Genomic DNA, 19837 nt, shown 5'->3' on the forward strand with positions numbered 1-19837 from the left:
ATCAGGCATAATGCCTTAATAAATCTGCTCCTCAAAAAAGGAGGATTGCTGTTCAGGACATTTTCCTACATAGGACCTTCAGTTACTCCAAATGCACTTGAAGAATTCAAGCTTTCCTATCTTTATACTGCCCTTGCAGATGCCCACCTCTAGACGGACGGCCCTCTTGAGGTTGACGGGCTTGACGGCCCTGAAGTGCATCTGCAGGCAGAATTCTGAGTGGGGCAGGATGATGCCCTGGTCCTGCGACACGCTGAACTCGTCGCCCAGCACCTCCATCCCGCTCAGTCGCCACGCCACCGGCAGGGTCTTAGTGTTCCGCAGGAGCAGGTTACGAGTCTCTTTCCTGACCATCAGGGAGAGACATAGGGAGAGAGAGGGGAGGGGAGAGAAGGAGACAACAGGATTAGGATGGGAAATGGAGGTGGATTCTATTTGAATAGAATCTAATACATGCAGCTGAACTACTGAACCACAGATCTAATGAAATTGCTATTTCCATCTGCTTCTTTCAACTGCTGCTCTCTCTATGGCAAGTATTTGTGACTGTGAATGTAATTATGAGCTAAAAGACAGCCTATGCATTAGACAGATCACTGACAAGCTGGAAGTCCCAACACACACACACACACCTGTGCAGCAGAATCTTATCGAAGTGCAGGTGCTTGCGTTCCAGGTCCAGCTCCGGACGGACTCCGTGGCAGGACAGCCGGAAGACCGCAGGGTCTGGATTGTCCTTCACACAACACACCAGATTGTCGTTGATCTGGCCCGGGGTGATGGGGTAGGCCCAGATCACCAGCTCCTGCCAAAGCAACAGCCCAGCAACAGCAACAATGAGAGTAGGCATGAGTGCAAAACATGACGCCACAGCACTTCATATATTTCATTGTGAAATGCTCAAATCCATTTAGGTCAATTACCAGATTTACCTAAATGTCATAGAGTACTACAGTATATACAGTAGTGTAATGATGTGCATGAACACCTGCACACTGAGAGTAATTACTGCCTATGAATTTATACAGTAATATACTGTGGCCCACCTTCTTCTCTTTGGGTTTGAGCGTCATCGTGGGTGGGTCCAACAGGTAGGTGGTGGCTTTGGTGTCGTGCTGGAAGCAAAAGTGGATCTCTGCTTCCATTGGGGAGTTATTATGCATTACGAGCCTCTCCATATTCTCTGGGTACTTCCTCTCCTTATATCTATGGCAGCCCAGAGGGACACACTGAGCTAAACAATTCACTAGTTCCAGACAGACTTGGTAACAAAGAACTTAAACGTATGTACTCCCAATCATCCGTAAATTGATCTAAAGTGCATTTTACTCTGGATAATTCCTTTAAGACTTTTTCCTCAATTGCTAAGATGCATTTAATGAAACCGGTTCCACTTGATCTCCATTTTCTTAGCACACTAGTCATCTCTTGCAAATGTATAAACACGTTTTCATTGGTTTCACACATTGTTTTTACACCCTTTTTCAAAATATTTAATGTTTTTCTCAGTTGTTTTGATGCAATTCTCAGATCAGAATTGATATTCTCAAAACTGTTTGTTCAAACTCCATATCATCTCTCATCTTGTGCACATGATTGAAGCGGTTTCTCCCCATCTTGAACAAATAGCAATGCTTTAGTACATCCATGCAAATTATTTGGTACAGTACAAATGCGTTTTTTTTTTTATTATTTTCAATTGCTAATGTCATATTGGTCAAAATGCACTATACTGGTTTCCTGCTGAATAAAAAAAATGGCCTTAATTCATCACTTGTGTCTTTACATGCAAATGTGTTGAACTAGCTATTATAACTAGTTATCATAGTCTGTCTAGCATACAGTATATAAATGTATGTGACCTGACCTACAGGAATATCAGGATGTAAAGAAAGATGTAGAGTGCACAGCTCTGACCAAGGGGTGTTTTACTTTATATTGGTCATTTTTCATTTGCACAATGCTGTAAAAGCCTTCACTTTCTTTATACTGTCTCAATGTCTGTCAACAGAAAAAACTTTGAAACATATCCACTGTCTTGCAATCAATCCCCTCCACACTCAGTACTGTAAAGTGTAACTTGGAGTTTTGAAATAGAAAATAGTGCTGCCTTGCGCATTGTTCATTAGAAAATACTTACAGAGAAAACTGTCATAGTCTACATAGCACTGACAGTTTCATTGGTATAAATATTGGCTTTTGAGGCATAAACAAAGCATTTTGAACAAGATACGCGCTTACACTATACACTATGCAGTGTAGTTTGCTCTAATTGTTTTGAGAAATGCACTAACTGTTGTGCAAAATGTTAATGATGATTCAAGAAATGCACCAAAGCGACTGAGAAAAACCGTAACATAGCTCTCATAGACAGACTCCAAACTCCATTGGATTAAGTGTCTTACATGTCAATGACAGTTATATCCTGCAAGGTAGGAATACAGTTCATGCTGTGATACGCTTGTTTGCTTTTTTACACATACTATAACTATGTACAGTATCAACAAATGGCAAAGACATAAATTAAGGCTGAACCTTCCAATATTAAAATCTATGTTTTCCTTTTTGATGTACATTGTGTAGTTTCAGTCCAAACGGTAGTGTTAACGTGAATCAGTGAGTGAGTCAGTGATTGAGAGAAAGAGTGAGTGAGTAAAGGCCTAGATATACTACCACATAATGTGTGTTTTCACTAAGCACAGATTTGCGCTTGGGTGTTTTCAAAGTATATATCAGACTCTGATGTGGATGTTGCCTCATTGCAAGAACAATACAAGAACTCAATCTTCATGTATGTAATTATAGTATCTCTTCCCTGTGTCAATCTACAGCAAAGTTTTCTAGTTTTCTCCTCCCCTTCAAGAATATTTTCTCCTCTATTTAAAAAGCACTAGCTACCTACTTTAAATTCTTTTGTAATGTAATTTAAACCATGATTTGCTGAAGCATGAAATAAGCAAAGTTTTATTTTATCACTGGCTCTCCAGTAAATGTATTCCTAGGGAACAAACAAATTAATGAGAACATGTATCTGTACTTTGGATAAAAGGGTTGGATAAAATAAATAACATTGCAAATAACATTTAATTTGGTTCTCTTGACCCCAAGTGAGATCATTAAAACGTGTATGCACAGGTGCATTCATTGCACACAAATCCATGAAGACATTTGATATTTAGATTGTCCATGCATACTAATGATCAAATTTGCATCAAGTGTACAGTGACATGTATACTTCCTTGGCCTTGAGTGAGAGAGTCCACTATTTTGGGAATGAGTGAGTGAGTGGGTGAGTCCACGAGTCAGAGAGTAAGTGAATGAGTGAGTGAGTGTGTGAGTGAGTAAGTGAGTGAGCGAGTGAGTGTGTGAGTGAGTGAGTGTGTGAGTGAGTGAGTGAGTGAGTGAGTGAGTGTGTGAGTGTGTGAGTGAGTGAGTGAGTGAGTGAGTGAGTGTGTGAGTGAGTAAGTGAGTGAGCGAGCAAGTGTGTGAGTGAGTGAGTGAGTGAGTGAGTGAGTGAGTGAGTGAGTGAGTGAGTGAGTGAGTGAGTGTGTGAGTGAGTAAGTGAGTGAGTAAGTGAGTGAGTAAGTGAGTGTGTGAGTGAGTGAGTGTGTGGGTGAGTGAGTGAGTGAGCGAGTGAGTGTGTGAGTGAGTGAGCGAGTGAGTGTGTGGGTGAGTGAGTGAGTGAGTGAGTGAGTGAGTGAGTGAGTGAGTGAGTGAGTGAGTGAGTAACAAACTCCAGTACCTGTCTCTTGTCTTTCCACATAGAAGGGGTCCAAAGTCAAAGAGGCCCTTTCGGACAATATAGGCTTTCTGCACAACCTCCTCAGGATTTGCAATCTTTTTACTGTTAGCAAATACCACTCTGTGGAATAGATGCACGCACACACAGACACAGACACAGACACACACACATACTGTCAGGCTCTGTCTCTGATGCAAAAGGCTGTAGACGTTCTCTCACCGAAGATCCAGGAGGCCCCAGAGGACTGAGCTACGACATTATTAGTCATTTACATTTTCCTCACAGCAGGGGTGTGCTGGATGATTGAATGACCTTTCCTCAGCGATGTTTGCCGAACCGGTCTTTATGTTTACAACATGACATTTACAAAGGGTTGCAATGCTCGAACCAAAACACAATTTCACTCTCTAGCCGGGGTCTCAGAACAATCTCTCATCCCAAAACAAGACGGCACAACCGGCACAGCTACAGCACAAGTGTCATAGAAGTGTCTTCGGCATAACAACACATTTAGCTATAACATTGCAGGGTGACATATCTAAGTCCACGGATCTCCCCTCTGGGTTTGAATCAAAGTCATCTGATTTAAATTGAATTAAATGTTAAATTGGTGTAAAGTTTGATCTGTTTCACTTTGGTCAACTTTCATTTGACATCAATCCTCATTAACAAGCCTGAAAAAAACCCATGCACAGCCTTTGTTCACATTTCAGGTTATTTTCAAAGTGGTGGAAGCAGGTAGCCTACGTACTTGTGATCTCTACTGATGTCCGGGTAGGCACAAATGCCTTGGCAGTGCAGCTGGTAGAGTGTCTTGGTGCCCATCACTTCAAAGTTGAGTGTCTGTTTGAACGTGCCCAGCACTGCAGAGTGGAACCACAACTTGAGGGTCACCTCACCATTGGCAGGCACAATCCAGCGGAAATTGGTCAACCTTCAGGGAATAACAGAGGATTATGAAGAACAGTTTCATCCACACGTGATCTTTAGATGGCTGGTAATCCAGAGGTGACCCTGCCAGGTGTCCTTGAGCATGGCACATGTACTGTATGGGCCTGATTTACTAAAAGTGTGTATGTACAGTCAGGCCCGGATCTAGGCTGCTCAGATTGGGGGGGCAAATAGAAATTTGGGTTGGGCACAATGAATACCCCCCTTCCCCCCACCCACCCCCGACACACACACACAACAAAACCGCTCAAAACGAGAATAATACAAACACTAACACTACAGTTAAAGGTCTTTATTTAAACCAGCAACAAGAATCTAGTGCCTATAACATTTATGGAAATATAGCTAAGCCCTCTCTACTGAAGTATGAAACAGCAAGTGATGCACACAGTGTGGAGTGGTGGGGAAACGCTGCTGCTCCGGTATTTATACTATCCAACCAGCAAATCAGCACCTTCAAAATTCAGACGGGACGAATTAGAAAAGTGTGATTGGCAGATTCAATAGCTGTCAATTAAAATTGTGATTGTGTGTGCATTCAATGAAAGTAAGGAGCTAATTGGCCAATGCACCACTCTACAGAGATGGTTGCTGCTATTGTTGCCAGCAGACTTTTACATAATGAAAGACCATGTAGAAAATTGTGTGTGTGTGAGTTTGTGTCTGAGAGTGATTTTGTGTTTCTGTGTGTTTGTGTGTATCTGCACACAAGAGTATGTGTGTGTGTGTGTGTGTGTGTGTGTGTTTTTGCCAAGCACCTTTGGTGGAGGTCCTGCTGGCCTTCCCCTGGTTGGTTGCTATGCTCGACATCATAGAGTGGGGTGATGTCCAGTGAGGCTGTGTGAGAATCAGAGGTCTTTGGGCCTTTCTTAGAGGCAGGGCGACGCTTTTCCTTCAGGTTTTCCTTGCTTTGCTCAACCTTCTTGGATTTGCCTTTGGCTGGCGATGCCGCTTCCTCCTAAGACAGACGAAATGGAGGACCCACAGGCTTATGGAGAGGCTAAAAATGACTGTTCAGTGATTAAATGCACATGGTTGTCTTGCTTATGTGGTACATTTCTCTCACACCCTCACCCTACTGTTCTTTAGAAGTAGACACTATTTCTAGACATTAACCCCAGACTTTTGTTTAGTCATTTGAATTATATGGACCTTCTTATACAATATATATAACCCAGCATAATTTGGAATTCATTTGGAAACATTTGGATATGTACCAGTCTGGATACATTCGGATATGTACCGGTAATCTAATCTAATCTGATTTTTTTTCCATTGACAGTTTTTGGACTGTGTAGGTGGACCTCTCTTCAAAGGCAGGCTCTCTACACTCACTGCTGATGTTGCATATCTTGTGAAGCAACTGCATGGTTGATTGAATTATTATTATTCTATTGAATCCTCCAATTTCTTACAAAGAAAACAGCACAGTTGAAATCATCTAGAAAAAACCCTACTGAGATGAAACGGTGTAGTCACCTTCAACAGCGCTGCCTGCAGCTCTGCCTCCAGCTCGGCCTCTTTCTTCTCCTCGGCCAGGTCCTCGGGGGAGAGGAGCCGGAGGAAGGTGAAGCAGTCGGGGAGGCACTGCAGGCTGGGCTCTGAGCGCCTGCTGGGGTAGGGCACCACGGAGAAGACGCTGGGCGGAGGGATGGGGGGGCCTTTGGGGCCCAGACCCAAACCGTCCAGCACCTGGGGGAAGATGTGAGGGTATGAGAGTCCACTCTGAATAGTACAGGACTGAGCACATCTGTCCAGAAACAGCTGACATGTTGATGTTGGAAACAATAATGTCATCATCAAATTCAACAAATATCAAGCCCCACTGTGAATATAATTTAGACTCACTATTTTGCTCATAATATCAGCAAACACAATACAGCTACAGTATATGAAAATGTGTAAATAGTCTCAGTGGACTGTTTACATACACACTGCACCGGCATTATAATATTTGTCATTATATACGATACAAAAATTACAACTTTTGGACAAGGAGGACATACTGTAGCTTCTCATGTACACCATAATCCATTTATGTATATTTCAGCACCTTCCAGCACTTTGTACTAGTTTTTGTAAGGAGTACTTTAGTAGAGTTTCTACTTCAATGTGCATGGTACTGTATATATGCAGAGAGTGCATAGAGCACATGCCTAGTGCTGATGGGTATAAGAAGCTTGTACCTCATCGAGGGAGGGCAGTCTCCCGTCCTGCAGGACCTCTGTGGCGACGGAGTGCCCTCTGCCGGACACAGGGATGACAATGTGGGGAACGGCATCTGCCGCTCCCTCCCTCTCCAGCAGCTCGGAGGGATCTCCCATCAGCGGCATCCGGCTGGGGTCCGGCGAGATGGACTTGACCTCACTGTCTGCCTTGAGCCGGTCCTTGTCGTGGCGCTCCTTCTCGCGTTCCTTCTTGGTCTTCTTGCCGGACACAGCTTGCCGCTCAGGGCCCGGCTGTTCGTCGACGTCCTCCTCGGAGTTGAAGGGCCGCAGCAGCAGGCCCTGGGCACGGTCCCAAAAGTGCAGGACATGGCACAGGTGTGCTTGGCTGTGCTCGTACACCTGGAAGCGTTGCTGGAGCTGCTTTTCGCTTTGGCTCAACTGGACAGAGTGGCACAGATAGGGTCAGAACAGTTATTATTACACAATGGTACCACACAAGATATCTGATTTTTTAACTTATCAATCTGACCAATCTGAACTGACCACTTCTCCATCCAGCTCTTCGTTGGGAGACGGAATGTCCTCCTGCCCTCCTGCTTTGGTCTCTTTGTTCTTCTTCTTCTTGTCCTCGGCCTCTTTGCTGCCCTCGCCCAGGGATGGGGGCACGTCTTTGCCTTCCTGGCAGAGGGACATTTTTCGGCTGTCTTTGGAGCCTTCCAGCCTTGTCTCTGAGCGAAGCGCAGATGAAGACTGGAGAAAATAACAAACAAATAATCTTCTTTTCTAATTACCAAGAAATCTATTTGACTTTAACAACTGAAATAACCTACTGTTTAAAAATACTACAGAATTCCTATTTAAAAGTATTCTTCCGGTTCATAAGGAACATTTTTAAATGGTTGGTTGGTTGTAGACAACCAACACCAATTTGACTAGAAGTGCACTTCTTGGCGGTGTGCTTGCCTCTGACACTGACCTGTTTCCAGCCAAGCTGGCTCTTCTTCCCAGCAGCATCCTCTTTGAATGTGGATGGATCTTTCTTTCCTTTTTTTGCATATAGCCTCCCTTTCCTGTTTCTGCTCGCCATCCGCTCCCGTTCCCTGCATGGTATGCACAGGGCAGACCACTTATTTAATGACACACACTGGACTGTCAGCAATCAAGAGGTCATGGTCAAGGTCAAGAGTCAAAAGGTCACTGTCCTAATTGGCATGGAGGACATTAAAAACCTCAACTGTTTGAATCTGGGAGCCCAAACAATCCCTGAAAATGCCTCCCTTTAAAAAATGCCCCCCATCCCTGGATGGGCACTAGATGTATCCCCTTTATGCCATTGTCTGGTGTACATAATTGGTGACATTTTTGGTGCGCGGGTACGGTCGTTAGCCCAGCAGTCTCCAAAAAAGGATTTCTCAAAATGTGTATTTTCCAGATAGCTATCAGAGAATCATGTACCGGTAAGCTTAAGTAATCCAGAGAACCTTTAACAAGCCTGCACTGCTGTGACACTTCAAAGAGACCTTTAATCAATGCGGCGCGGCAGACATGGGATATGCATCATGGTGACATCCCACACACCTGCGCTTGCGCTCCCGCACCATCTGCAGCCGCTGGCGGTCAAAGTCCTCTTTCTCTTCCTCTGTCAGGGCATCATACTCCTCCTCATCCATCTCCTGAAGTCGCAACTTCGCCTTCTCCTCCTCCTCACGCTGCTTAGCCTCTGAGGAGAGAGAGAGAGAGAGAGAGAGAGAGAGAGAGAGAGAGAGACTTCCACATGCTGTTCTCAGACACAGAAATATCCAAAAACAGCCCCACATTCATCTAGTTCAGCTGCCAACTGTGTTAGTAGGTCTACAACACATAGAGGCCCTAGGCCTGTATAATCTACATAGGGTTCCTCTTCAATGAAACAAATTATAACGTTTTAGACAATGATGGACAACCTTTTTAAAAATCATCGTTCAAAGCCATTTGTCACTGTTTATCTTTGTCACTCTTTGTTACACTCAGTTCAACTGTTAGAGGTAACTTTAACAGGTAAAATGAGGATTCATTTCTGTATACTATATGATTATGGCCCTTCTCTGTCTTACCCTCCACCTCTCTCTGTGCCTTCTCCTTGGCCGTGTAGTTCTGGAAGTTGTTCGAGAGGTTCACCATGTAGATGAAGCGTCGGTTGTTCAAGGCCTTGAGGACAGCATGCAACATGCAGCTCGGCGAGCGACAGTAAAGAGTGTCGAGTCCATCAATCACCACTCCCCGGAGACAGTCACTTAGCTGGGCCAGTCGAAGCCAGACAAGAAGAGAGTAGGTTTCATTATAGAGGGTCTTACTACACCACAGCTTGAGGAAGTGAAAGAACAGATCACAATCAATGGCCTAAAACTCCTCAGAATGCATTTAAAGGCCTCTCTGTTCTTCTAGTCTCTAGTGTTTCCCAAACTCTGTGCTGCAGGAGAAAAATCCATATTGATTCATTAACAATTTACCACAAATTGAAGGCTATTGAAATCACTGAGGTTTTTTTTGTTTTTTCAGTGGGGGTAATAAACAGCAAAAAACGTATGCTGTGGCGTTTGTATGCTTCATGGTGCTGTCATATCATGTGGGGGGTGGTACTGTAGTGTAGTAGTTAAGGAGCTGGGCTAGCATGCAGTAGCCTGAAAAGTTGTGGGTTCAGTTCCTGGCTTTCACCGTTGTGTCCTTGAGCAAGACACATTGTGGATCGACACATGGAAGTCATCTTGTACTGTAAGTCACTTTGGATGAAAAGTGTCTGTTAAATGAATCAGTGTAAAATGAATACATGTAAATCATGCTGCTGTGCTGTGAGAGTTTCTCATAGTAAACAGTGTGCCGAGACTAGACACTTGCTACAACAGATGCAGAGAGCACAATCAAAGACACAAGACACGTAGGCATAACTGTTACATGCAAACGCATCTGGAATAAACCTAAAGTGCTCACCTGGAGTCTCTCTGCGAGGATGTCCACCAGCACCTCTTCAGGGAGCAGGCAGCTCATGAGGTCCAGCTGACTCACACTGAAAATCAGGGGACGGTGGATATGTTCGACCTGCACACAGACACACACAGACACACACACAGACACACACACTCACACACACACACACATGCATGTTATTCTTTTCATACATTTTCAAGTCCTTTTTCCTTCTTTAGCTCAAATGTGCTTCAGTATTTGCCATTTTGAACCTCTATGGCGCTTGCACTGAGTGTGTACCTGGGAGTTGGCTGTTGTTGGGGAGGTGTCCACTCGCTCCGTCCTCTTCCCCCCCGTGGTGGTGGCTTTCTGGCGGGTGGAGATGGAGGAGGCCTGGGCCTTTGGCTCCATGCTCTCTCCCGTGTGTTTGGCAACAGCCTCCACGCTAAGCACACCTGAAGCCTGAGCTGTGGGAGACTGCGTATCTGCAGCGGCCTGGGCTGTATTCACACACACACACACACAAACACACACACACACAAAACAATTATACAGTCCACTGCACACACACAAATAGCAATCCATATTAAACAGACACTCAAACACACTCAGTAGTGGATGTTTCATTACAACACTGGGAAACTACCAACGTCCAAACTCCCAACACACATAGATCACATAGATGTGTAAAACTCATTCATATGTTACAAGCAAGAGCAATCTATTAACAATCAGTAATTAGCATTAGGGTGGTGGACATATCTTCCCCATCATAGTAGACACACAACGCACACACACACACACAATAATAATAACGCGCACACACGCGACGACGCGACGCGACGCGACGACGCGACGCGACGCACGCGACGCGACGACGCGACGCACGCAAACAGTCTAGGAGGTGCGACTGACCCATCTCCTCTGCCTTCCTCTGGTAGTGCTCCTGGGCGGCCCTGGCGCAAAGCTCTCTGGCTTGCATGGCCGCTGGCGTGGCCCCTGATGCCATGGCCTCCAGCAGCACAGCGTCCAGAGAGAGGCACGCTGCACCGTAGTGCCGGGCCAGAGCCACTGCCGTCGGCGTCTTACCTGCACGCAACACAGGACTGCATCACACACTCACAGCGAATGAGCAGTTCACACACACGTACACACGTACACATGTACAAAAATAGAACTTGATTAACTTTATGTTACATACTGTACAGCTATTCACAGTTACTTAAAGCATATCTCTGGGCAATTACAGTATACAGTAGTATTTAATAATAGTTTAGTACTGACTAAATAGTCAGTCAGTAATAACACTTTTTTAAAAGCTTGCGAGGAGTGAGTTAAAACCCCCATAGCCTCTGGGAGGAACTCTGTGCAGTACCGGAGAGTGGAGCTCCATGAACGATGATTGTGATTCCTCGGCGGTTTCTAGCGGCATGTCCGTCTGGGGTCAGGTCTATGCCCAGATGCCGGGCAATGGCCATGGACACTGGGTTTGTCTCCAGCTCGCCGACACTACTGCTTGACCGACTGTCATCTTTCACAGCTTCTGAAGAACAAAACGATTAATTCAAACCCAGTAATGACTTTATGATGTCTGGCATTTGTTTGGTTTGTTAGTTTGGCTTTGTTTGATAAAAACAAAGAAAAACAAAACAGTTGTCTGGGGCAGGTGAAACAATATTAGTGGTTTATATAGTCTACCTTTACTTGCGATCTCCTTCAAGCCAATAGCCATGACCTCCCTGTCATTCTCCAGATGTCGCTCGATGTTTGGGAGGTCAGCCTGGTTCTCCTCAAGGCCTGCTGATCCTCCCCTCTCCTCCTCCGGACTCTCCACATTTTTAGGAGAGCCAGCCTTTAAGTCTGCAGATCAGAGCAGGAGGAGTCAAACACTGGCCTCTCTAGGTGAACTAAAGAAACTTGGGTGAAGAAACAACCATTTTGACATAATATCTCTGTGTTGCTCAAATATCAACAAAAAATTTAATGCAAACCAGCTACTGTCAACCCAGCTCACATTGTACCATCTGTGGTACTGTGTTAAATAGACCCTAGCTACAGTTTCTGTCCTCAGCTTGATGTCATCCTTTAGAGAAGAACAAGAGCTTTAGAGGGAAAATGTTAGCTTTCAGCTTAGAGCTCTATCCCAGTAAGTACCCAGTATTCTAATGACTAATGAAGCACAGCAATCTTTGTGAACATTAAGAATCATTGGTGCATTCAAATTCAGCATACAGTGGTGAACGTTCTCTGAGCAGTTCAATTTGAGCAATTTTATTTAAACATTCTATTTCAACATCCAGCTCCCAGTATGCTCGCAAACTCTTTGCGGAGAGCTCACAGTAATCAGAAAACGTTTACAAACATTCACCTATGTCCAAGCAATTGAACACACCTCAGGTTAAGTCACTGGGTTGTGGGATGGGGCCACATACAGTACAGTATTAGCCAGTGCATAGTAGTGGTTCCAAAGACACCTCTGATTTCTGAACCCTGTTAGGTGTCCTGGCCAGGAGAGGGGGCTTTGCTGCTTTACCTGCGTGGGACTCATGGGCTTGGAGCTCCTTGTAGTGCTCCAGCAGCTCTGGGGGGAGACCCTCCCCCGGGGCACGAGGGGGCAGCAGCAGGACATTCTGGGCATCATAGCCCTTCAGCACGCGCAGCACCTGAGGAAGGTAACCCTACAGTCAGCCGGGGCTTTCACCAAGAACTGAGTTGTACTTGCACAGGCACCATAAACACCAAAGTAGGCTGAAAAAAACAGTGAGTAGTCCTAGTAATGTATAAGCAACTTATGCAACTCAGAATAGTCCTGCTACTAAGGTGACTGAGAATTGTATTTTCAGAACTATTTCAATTTACTTTAAAATATTACGATCAAATGATGATAGTAATATTTACATACCGTAGTAACAATGAACACATAATGACTTCACAGGTGACCTTATACAAAATCCATGGCGAGCCTCACCCTCTCCTCCTCCAGGTACTGCTTGTCAAACTCCAGCGAGTAGAACTCGACGGGGAACGGGCAGGGATTCCGTACGAGCACCTCAATCTCCTCGCCGGCGCTGTGGGACAGCACGGGACCCATGTCCAGCACGGAGGTGGAGAACTCCAACTGGGGCTCCTCGCCCTTCCCCTGGGCCAGCAGCAGGATGCGCTGGGTGCTCTGGGCCACACTCAGCACCAGATTCTGGCTGTAGGCCCTCTAAAGGCCACCAAGAGCAACACCACGGAGTTAGTTGGGGGAGATGGAGGGAGGTGGAGAGATTTTGTTTATGCTCTGATCCTCTTTTTTCTACAGTCTACAGAAAAACTTAAAGGTTTAGAAGTGTTTCTCATCTATAAAGCGTATCTGGTACATAGCCCAGCAGAACAAACTCTTCTACAGAACAAGCTATTTTTCTCCTACCATTTTTTCTCCTACCGTTTGTTTCCCCCATGCTCTTATATTTCGTTAAGGTATATACTGCATGTACTTTATGAAACATATTAATCTAAAGTGGAATCTCTTACTCAGCTGCTCCAGGTTAATTACTTTAAAAAGTCAGAGAAAGACTTAATCCATGTAAAGTGTTAGTTGGTGATTTTTTTTTTTTTTTTTTAGCTGAGTATGTGAATGTGAGTGTGTGTGTGCGGGTGTGTTTTTTAAACAGAGAGAGAGAGAGAAAATGAGAGAGTGAGAAAGAGAGAGAGAGAGAGAGAAAGTAAGAGGGAGAAATGAGGGGTGGAGAGAGTGATGGAGTGTGTAAGCGTATGTGTGTGCACATTTATGTGCTAGCCTAAATCCCTCCTGGAAGATAAGGGCCTCTGAGAGCCGGCTCCCTTCTCTATGCCTCTCAGGACTCATTTCTCCCAGGCCTGCTCCCTGCTCCTTCTGGATGCGAGCCGATAAGATATACATTAAGATAAACACCACCAGTGTCAGAGTGTGCTGTGCTTTATCTCCCAAATTAAATCATTTAGCATTTCATGGGGGGAGTCTGCTATTCTCTCTCTCTCTCTCTCTCTCTTTCTCTCTCTCTCTCTTTTTTGTGATGATGTTTCCCCTTGCCGAAAAAAGAAACCTCAGATAAATCTCAACACCTGAAGTGTTTGGAGCAGACATCGGTGTCTCCCATTTCCTCCCTTGAGAGAGAAGATTATATAACTATCTTGAATATACACTGTACATGAGAAACTGAATTCAATTAGGCAGCTGTTCAGTGTTCATGTGTTCACCTGCCAGGTAGGGCGACACTGTGAAGAGAGCATCTGTCTCCTGCCCACCACCCACAATGTAGCCTGCTGTATATTTCCCACATAAAGGACACTTCACAGTAATTCAGTTCACAGATTGATGAACACAGGTCCATAAAATAGGAAAATGGTGACAACGAAAAGCTGACTAGAGTCATCAGTCATTTTAAAGTTGTTGGCAAATATTGCTGTGTTATATCATACATGTTTTTTGTTTTAAACTTCATACATATTTCGCCACATTAGTTGAATTAATCATCATCTATATACAGTATGTGTGCAGCACTATGGTTTGTTGTGTTCTTAAACAGTTTAATGTTGATTAGAATTAAACATTGCATTTCTTTGACCAGAGCCAGTGGAGATTTGCTGCAGTGCTCACCCCCTCTGCTGGGCTGAACTTGACCTGAACATTCAGCCTGTCTCCTGGCAACAGCACACCTGAAGAGGGCAGCACTTCAAACACCACTGGCGGGTGGCGATACTCAAGTCGTAATTTTTTCCTCAGATGCAGGGGGATATGCTTGTCAATCTAAATACAGGGCAAGGGAAGCAGCCAGCATAAACAGCAGTGTCCAAATTTGAACATGGTTAACATATTTCAACACATCATTTCTTAATCAAATCAATTCTCAGAGATTCAATTTAATTATTCAAATATACTGCATTAGTAGAGTCTATCCATCTTTAAATGCTGGGAGGAATTTTGTCACAAGTGCTTCTTTGCTGAAGCTCTCCCAGCGTGCTGCTCTGCGTGTCTACCATAAAGCAGCCGTCTAAAATTACCCAGCAGAGACAAAGTGACAAAAGGAGAAATGAAGCCACTGCTGCCCTGTGGCTAATACCTCCAATATCCAGGTTTCATTCATAATTCATTAGGAAGCTCAAATGAGTGGAGAGGCTCTTCTGCTCCTTGCACTGACAATAATAAGGGCTCAGCTCCACTCTACTCTACTATCACTTTCTCAAATAACTACAGCTGTTTTGTCTTCATTGCTAATGGATCATATATCAAAGCTTGGATGTACAAACACTGTCAGAGCAAGTTTCTGGCTATGCATTGATGCTTTGTCCAGTGTAGATGAACAGGGATGGGAAAAAGTCCATAGCGCATTGATGGGAGACTGGACCTTTTTCTTGGGGCGTTCCTCCTCTGTGATGCTCCACTCACACGGCACGAGCTCCTGGTTGTGCAGCTGCAGCGTGAGCAGCTGGCACAGACCGCACTGGATGCTGTCGAACATCAGCGTTTCCGTGGAGACGTTGAGGGAGGGCATGGTGACCACGGCGTGCAGGCGCACCTGCACTAGCGGGCCCCCTGCCACCTGTCAATCACACGGAGCACAGCACAGGTGGTCAGAGAGGACTGAGGGACAGAGAGCGTCTCGTTACGGGAGAAAACCAGATGGATCCTGACAGCTAAGGGCCACTGATGTCAAATGAGCACATCCAAACTCTGACAATGGTCAATCTGAGAGTCTGGAGGAGGAAGTCTTGAAAAATAAAGAATTAAACTCAAATTTCACTTGAAATATTTTCATTCATATTTTGTTTAAACCAAAACCATTCATACTTTGTTGATTCTTCAGGCATAATTGATAGAAAAGTATACTAATTCAATATTGTAGCAGTTTTATGGCAAAATTGCCTTTATAATATGCCACTTATCTGCTGCACTGTCCTGTAAAACATCCGTTTAAAAGGCATAAATAGTTTTTAAAATCAAAGCACAAGCATGTAGGTTTGTTTGACTGTTTTCTATAGTAGGAGTATCTCACCTGAATGGGCATAACTGTATTAACCTGGCCCAAATCCAGGTTTGCTCCACGTGGATCAAACTTCACCTCAAATGTTTCAGTCTCACAGTAGGGCAGGTTCTTGACTTTGTCCAACTCTGTGCTGAACCCTGCAGACAGACAGACAGAACAAACAGAATCAAGCGCTGCAATAACTACAGCTATGATAAAAATTCCAAACCAAACAATGTCTAAGTGTTTGATTTTTGAAAGACGAATAAACATTCACTGTTGGTCAACACCAACATTACTATAATCTTTGCCATAGATACAAAAAAGACAAAGAGCTGTAAGCTGTCTTAGACAAACCTGTTCCAGCAAGAAGCCGACGATCAGCCTTGAATGAGACCTGGCATGGCCCTGTGTTGGTCACTTTGACTATGTGGGTGAGGACTTTACCATGGATCACATAGCCAAAGTCCAGTATGTAGTCTGGCAGTGTAAACCTGAGGGAAAACAATAACACCTGTAGTGACTCTACAGATGGCGGGTCACTGAGGTACAGTCAGAAAGAATGCAACTGTGTACTGTGTACTGTATGCATTATTATCATATGAGTTATTTGTAACACTCTCACTTGCTCAGCTTTCTCCTCTTTCTGCAGCCCGATCCACATACGTCGCTCCCCTCCACGGGTGTGGTCTCCATGGAGACGGCATTCTCCTTCACCAGTAGCCTCTCCACCTCCATCTGTAGCAAGGCGTCATACTGCAGACATACAGAAACAGAGAGAGAAGGTGACAGAGATAGCAGCTGCTGTGGGAATGCTCTCATAAACTTTTTGGGAGAAGGCACAACCAAAGCCCTTCAGCAGCTCTTCAGGTCGTCTTCATGGTCTTCTCTAAGGCAGGTTTCCTCATATACTTCACACGCCGTTATTGGCTGTGAACTTTTCAGTGCAGAGCCAAAGCTAAAGCCTACTAACAAGGAGCATTATATTATATATGCAATATTATATGTAGAAGCTAATACTTTTTTGAAGAACTCAAGAGGAAATTAAGAAGTGCACACACAGCCATGTTTGTGTAACATCTGTGGGACAATGGCACTGACAGAACAATCTGGTTCTTCTGAAGGACTCATAGCATCCCATAGCTTCAATTAGAAAACCCTGCTGTTCAGAATGAACCCCTGAGCCCTGAGAATAGTCCATTCCAATCATACTCAGACAAAGCTGCACAGTAGAGTTTCAGGTCTTCCAGAGGAACAAGTCAAGAAGCAACTCTCCCCCTCCTACAGCATATCTTCTGAGCAGTGGCGGTGTACTAGCTAGGTGGTTTTGTGCCACCCACATTTTGAATATCTGAATCATTCATATCAACAGCAGTTTATTACACCCCTAAAAACTCTTCTCTGTTCCACAAAAATAAATACGCAGAAGTTTTTTCTCATGAAAAAATGAGAATGACTTATATGTAACTTTACACCTTTCTCTTTTCGGCCCCGCCCCCTCTCCACACACCTGCTACTACCTGCTACAGCTGACAGTGAGCAGGCATGTCTGCATCTTATGGAGATTGTTCCCAAGTAATCAGGATTGGTTCAGTACCCTTAAGAAGTCTTAAAGGACTGCAGTTTGAATTTGCATACTGAGGCTGTGACTGGTTGACCGTAAAGTCTTTATATATGCCCCATTTAAGATAATTTCATCATTTATTTTCTGGGGAAGGACCTCATGCGCCCCACTCTTATTGTGTGCACATTGTCTCTGATACTTACAGTAGGGCAGCAGTCCTCCTCAGGCAGAGCCCTGTCCACAGTGGGAGGCTGACTAAGGAGCTCGTCCCTGGGCTTCTCGTTCTCCACGTTCTCCCTGGCCACCTTTAGCAGAGGCCCATACTTCAGCTCGTCTGGAGGAGAGAGAGAGAGAGAGAGAGAGAGAGAGAGAGAGAGAGAGAGAGAGAAGAGAGATTCATGTGAAGTTTCTATTTTTTTCACCCTCAGATGGATCAGTGAGCGCTGGCCTGATTAAGACGAGTTCTGTCGAGTCTTCAACAGGGCTGCTGTGTCAGCCCATCAATTGTGGAATCGATTCCAGTTCCATCATGGGACTTGTTTTTTTTTTTTTTTTAAATCACTGATTGATGAAGCTTTTGCACACACAAGCAAGCTCCAACATGCTAGTGCAAGTGAAGCATTTCATTGGCACGTTTATTTCAACACCACACACATGCATCTGTGCAATACACACATGCATTTTATTCAAATAGTTATTTTTTTGTCAAAAAGAAAAAGAAAGCATATAAAACATTCAGGGGGTTCTGGGATGGAACACATTCTTTCATATGTTCATAATTATTGTGCATTATTTGGGGAGGGGGGGAGGAGTATGTCTCCAAAGTTCTCTGTCAGTGTTGTAGATGCTACCCACCACCACCACCACCACCATCACATCCATGTCTGAAGTCTAGAATGTATGACCCAAGGGGGTCATACTGTACATTATGCATTTTTCCATTTTTGAGTGAGGGGAGTGAATGGGGGGGAATGGGGAACACAAAAAAGAGATGAGATGCATTAGAGAGCCTGGTGACTCATTGAAATACTCTCCTCATGCAGATTATGGGTCTGCCTGTGTCTCATGCATGAATACCTCCTGCAATAAAACAGCATGAACTCAAAGCAACACAAAGATACTGAAGTCCATAACAGGCGTCACTATGCGCCAATTTAGGACGGCTGCTTTTGACCTGACCGGTAAATGTATATCCCCAGCGTGAAAGACAGGGGGTTCACTCTTTACTACTGGCAAGCAGTGAGCACACCAGGCATGCCCTGCAGATCAATATCTCATCAGAGGCGGACAAAGTTTTCTCATCTGCTCAAAGGCCCATTTGCTCACCTAATGCTTTTCACCACACCGTCCGCGAGACTAAAGAGCTGGGGCTCTCTGGCGGGCAGCTCCTGCTTCCCCTGGCTCTCTCCTCGCGCCTGGACAGACACTCCGCTGATTAATTGCACTTGTAAGCAAGTCTGCCGCGGCGGCGACTCGGGAGTGCAAGGTGGTGGTGGGGTGAGGAGGGGTGGGGTGAGAGGGTGTGTGTGTGTGTGGGGGCGTGATTAATCGCACACTTACCCAGGTCTCTGGGCAGGTCCAGGCATACTCGTGGAAAGATGCCTTCGCCGCGCAGGCTGATGGTCTCCAGCTCGAAGAAAGCCACCTGCAGCTGGAACGTCTTGTGGAATACCTCTGGGACCCCAGGAAGGTAATAGACTGAGATTCTCTGCTCCGTGTTTGCCTCTATATGGCCCTTCAAAAAGACAGTCCCAGAAAAACAGCAATTGGTGGATGACCTTTACTAAACTTCCTTGGCTCTTGCAGAACTTGGAAGATCATGAATGCTATGCTTGTGTTGATGTGGGATGAGTGCAATGTTGTCGCTCATACGAATGAGCAGCAAGTAGGGAAAGAAAAAAAAACACACGCAAAAAAACATAACCCCCAAAACCCTGCTCTTCTGTCTCTGTTTAGCTCTGTCCCATGAGTTTCTCTCTCACCGAGCTGGGGATGACCAGAGGCTGCCCGGGCGGAGGGTTGTCGGGGTTGCCGCCCTGGTCCTGCGGCAGTGTGCTGAAGCCGAAGCCCACGCGGCCCGTGTTCCTCAGCACGATCTCCGCCTCAGCCACGCGGTCAAAAAGCTACAGGGGGACCAGAGGGCGACACACACACAAGCTGCTCACACACTCACGCTTTATCGTGTCATTTTTTATGGACACGCTTGATCTTTTGTTTTGAACTGTACTGCGCCTCAAGCCAAGTCCCAGAACTATCACACGAGTCCTTGCCACGTCAGTGTGAGTTGGGGAGTGTGGCAGGGCAGCTTGCATGTTTATGTACCAAGCAGATATTTTTTACCACTCTGATGCCATTGGAATCAGTAGACACATAACGGACCATATTCTGAAACAGTGAGTAGAAACTATATAGACTCAAGACAGTTAATGGCAGTCTTAACAGTTATGACGATTAATGACATGGTTGCCCAACAGGTATTCAT

At 45.0% G+C, this 19837-nt stretch overlaps 1 protein-coding gene across 1 annotated transcript in view; it reads right to left on the reverse strand.

Annotated features, from left to right (window-relative positions):
* Positions 1-19837, reverse strand: part of hydin (HYDIN axonemal central pair apparatus protein) — an 89781-nt gene that overhangs the window by 24611 nt on the left and 45333 nt on the right. Inside the window, 27 exon segments of the mRNA XM_048257159.1 lie at positions 148-346; positions 633-805; positions 1047-1206; positions 3743-3862; positions 4494-4676; positions 5452-5651; positions 6173-6385; positions 6880-7299; positions 7405-7611; positions 7838-7961; positions 8440-8581; positions 8955-9138; positions 9829-9936; positions 10105-10304; positions 10720-10893; positions 11180-11347; positions 11503-11664; positions 12338-12467; positions 12773-13012; positions 14426-14575; positions 15174-15368; positions 15822-15949; positions 16149-16285; positions 16417-16547; positions 17559-17689; positions 18916-19090; positions 19338-19478. Of these exon segments, the coding sequence (XP_048113116.1) occupies positions 148-346; positions 633-805; positions 1047-1206; positions 3743-3862; positions 4494-4676; positions 5452-5651; positions 6173-6385; positions 6880-7299; positions 7405-7611; positions 7838-7961; positions 8440-8581; positions 8955-9138; positions 9829-9936; positions 10105-10304; positions 10720-10893; positions 11180-11347; positions 11503-11664; positions 12338-12467; positions 12773-13012; positions 14426-14575; positions 15174-15368; positions 15822-15949; positions 16149-16285; positions 16417-16547; positions 17559-17689; positions 18916-19090; positions 19338-19478 (4695 nt within the window).

The sequence above is a fragment of the Alosa alosa genome, chromosome 11, assembly GCF_017589495.1.
Source record: "Alosa alosa isolate M-15738 ecotype Scorff River chromosome 11, AALO_Geno_1.1, whole genome shotgun sequence".
Classification (NCBI taxonomy): domain Eukaryota; kingdom Metazoa; phylum Chordata; class Actinopteri; order Clupeiformes; family Clupeidae; genus Alosa; species Alosa alosa.